Genomic DNA, 2,442 nt, shown 5'->3' on the forward strand with positions numbered 1-2,442 from the left:
TTTCCCTTCCCTCAGTGGCTTTCCCATCACTGAACCATGAACCAAAAGGTAGCAACAGCTTTTGGGAGCAGAAATTCAGCGTCAAAAGGTTAATGCAAGTCTTTACCAGTGAAAAGGCAGGTCCAGCAGCACCATCTGTCATCATGCGTGACCACAGTTCCTCTGTCACGTGGGCAAAAGAATCCCTCTCTTTACCACATCTCATAAAAGGACAAAGCGATAGTTCCATACGAGTCATAAACATTTGTGTGAAAAGACAAACTGTTCACCTGGGACTCAGTTCAAAGAGCCCAGCGCGCCTGGGGCAGGAGAAGCCCCGCTCACCCCCAGCCCCAGCCAGAACCAGCAGCAGGAACCTCAGCCACAAGCAGGCTGGGGATTCTCTCATTTCTTCCCCCCACAAGATGCCAAATATGCAGCCACACCAATGTGGGCGGACCCTGGGTTTCGGCGTAAGAGTGGTGGCTTGTCTCCGCTGACGTCAAGGACCTGCTGAGCAGCAGGGGGCTGCCAGCAAGCCCCCTGAGCAGCAGCGCACTTGGGCTGTGGGCAGGCTAGGAGGCTGCTCAGCGCACAGGGTGACAGCGTTAGCCCAATGAGACATCTCTGCCATGGTGGTAGCTTGGGAAAAAACTGTCACTGTCAGGGCAAATGCTGTCAGCCTCAGCAGTGAGAAACAGCAATTGTACCATCCATTTTCCACACTGACACCGTGACATACTCAGCTAAAGAAGATAAAAGAGGCTTAGACAGTCAGAACCGCAGGGACCCGTGGCCACTCTGATTTAAGCTTACTCCCTTCCTATCTAAATAAACACATCTGTTACGAATGATGTATGGTCCTCCCCCCACTCCAGTGTGCCTCATCTCAGGCTTCACTTCCCTCCTTACTGTTGCACCTCCATAATCACGAAGAATCTTTCTCATGGTGACGCTTGTAGGAAACAAAGAGCATAAAAACTGTACAGTTGAACAGTCAAGTTGCAAAGGGAGGTGAGTTCTGGAGGACCTGCTGCGCAGCCATTCAACAGCAGTCCCTTGCTGCCAGCCTCTCCCACCCTCTCCTCTGCCTCTCCCAACACACACACTTCATCCTCCGTGCCCTCATTCTTACCTCGTAGGACCACACACACTGCACTCCCGCAAACCTCCGTACGCATCTCCCCACTTCCACGTCTTCGTGGGTGGTGTACATCTCTCGCAGGCACTCGCCGATGTGGGGCACCATTCTCCGCAGGACTTCCCGGCTCATGATCACTCCCGGTCCCCCCATGCAGAAGTTCTCGCCTGGTTCCAGCGCCAGCTTCCCCATCTCCTCCGTGGTGCCGAGGCCAGTCTGCCCAAGAAAGAGGGGCTCGCTGCTGTTCAAACTCCTGAGGAAGTTCTCCAGTTTGTCCCCTTTGATGTAAACGTCATCATCAGCTCTCATAAACCATTCGTATTTGTCCAAGTAGTGGTCATGCATGTATTTAAGCATCATGAAAGATTTCTTCTGGGGTGGGTAAGAGTCATCTACACCTGGAAGCGGCACGATGGGGATGGGAATAGAGGTGTCTGAACCCTCGCTGGAGAAGAACTCGACCTTGCCAGGAATGGTTTTGGACCACGTTCTAGATTGAAAAAGACAATAAGGACTAATTAAGCATGCAAAAAGAGGCAAAAGTGCTACCAGAGACCACGCAACGGAATTACACAATTCATATGCAATTGGATTTAGTGCCTCTGAAGCTTCCCTGCAAGTTTTTCAGCATCGTACAGACCTTCCATTCCTTCTAAGGTCTCCAAAAGCTCAAATGCATGTTCAAGAAGTACTGACTTCTGGAGAGTAAACAGATGCAAATTTCACACACGAAAATTTCACATCGGTATCCTGTGGGAAACCAACCAAACAGCAACTTCTTCAGATGCTCTGTGCAGAGTCAGGTAGGGCTTTGACAGAAGTCACACGCTCCTGCCTATGACAACCAGAGAAGCAACAGTAACCTCAAACAGTTCTGCCCACACAAGCAAAAGGCTAGTAGAAAAGAGGTCCATAACCCCAGCACATGTCCAGCTACTGGCACCAGCAGCTTTCCACATGCATCAGACCAGATTTTAGTAGAGAACATCACAGGAGAGAAGACTTTTCTGCGCGAAGCAGCACAGCGACGACATCTGCTCCACACCTTCCGTGCTCCTCTCTGCCAAATCCAACCCATCTGCGTGGGCAAACTGGGTCACTTAGACTGCAGGAAGAGACGTAGGATGATTCCTCAAGGCTGACTGCAGAACACTTAACCTCCTCCCGGGAGGATTTTCAATCATGTAACTGTGACAGCCTTGCCCTAAAAATTATGTATTTTAAGCTTTCAGTAACATTTCCTCAAAATCTAGCTGGGAAAAAGCAGAGTTCATGTATCCTTCACAGAAAATTACTTAAATTGGTAAACCAACAGGTTTCGC

At 50.1% G+C, this 2,442-nt stretch overlaps 1 protein-coding gene across 1 annotated transcript in view; it reads right to left on the reverse strand.

Annotated features, from left to right (window-relative positions):
• Positions 1-1,610, reverse strand: part of CHSY1 (chondroitin sulfate synthase 1) — a gene marked incomplete at its 5' end in the record, with an annotated part of 63,742 nt that extends 62,132 nt beyond the window's left edge. The window contains one exon of the mRNA XM_010136876.1: positions 1,115-1,610. Within this exon, the coding sequence (XP_010135178.1) occupies positions 1,115-1,610 (496 nt within the window). The remainder of the gene's footprint in view (positions 1-1,114) is intronic.
• Positions 1,611-2,442: the final 832 nt, after the last annotated feature.

The sequence above is a fragment of the Buceros rhinoceros genome, unplaced genomic scaffold, assembly GCF_000710305.1.
Source record: "Buceros rhinoceros silvestris isolate BGI_N320 unplaced genomic scaffold, ASM71030v1 scaffold8180, whole genome shotgun sequence".
NCBI lineage: Eukaryota > Metazoa > Chordata > Aves > Bucerotiformes > Bucerotidae > Buceros > Buceros rhinoceros.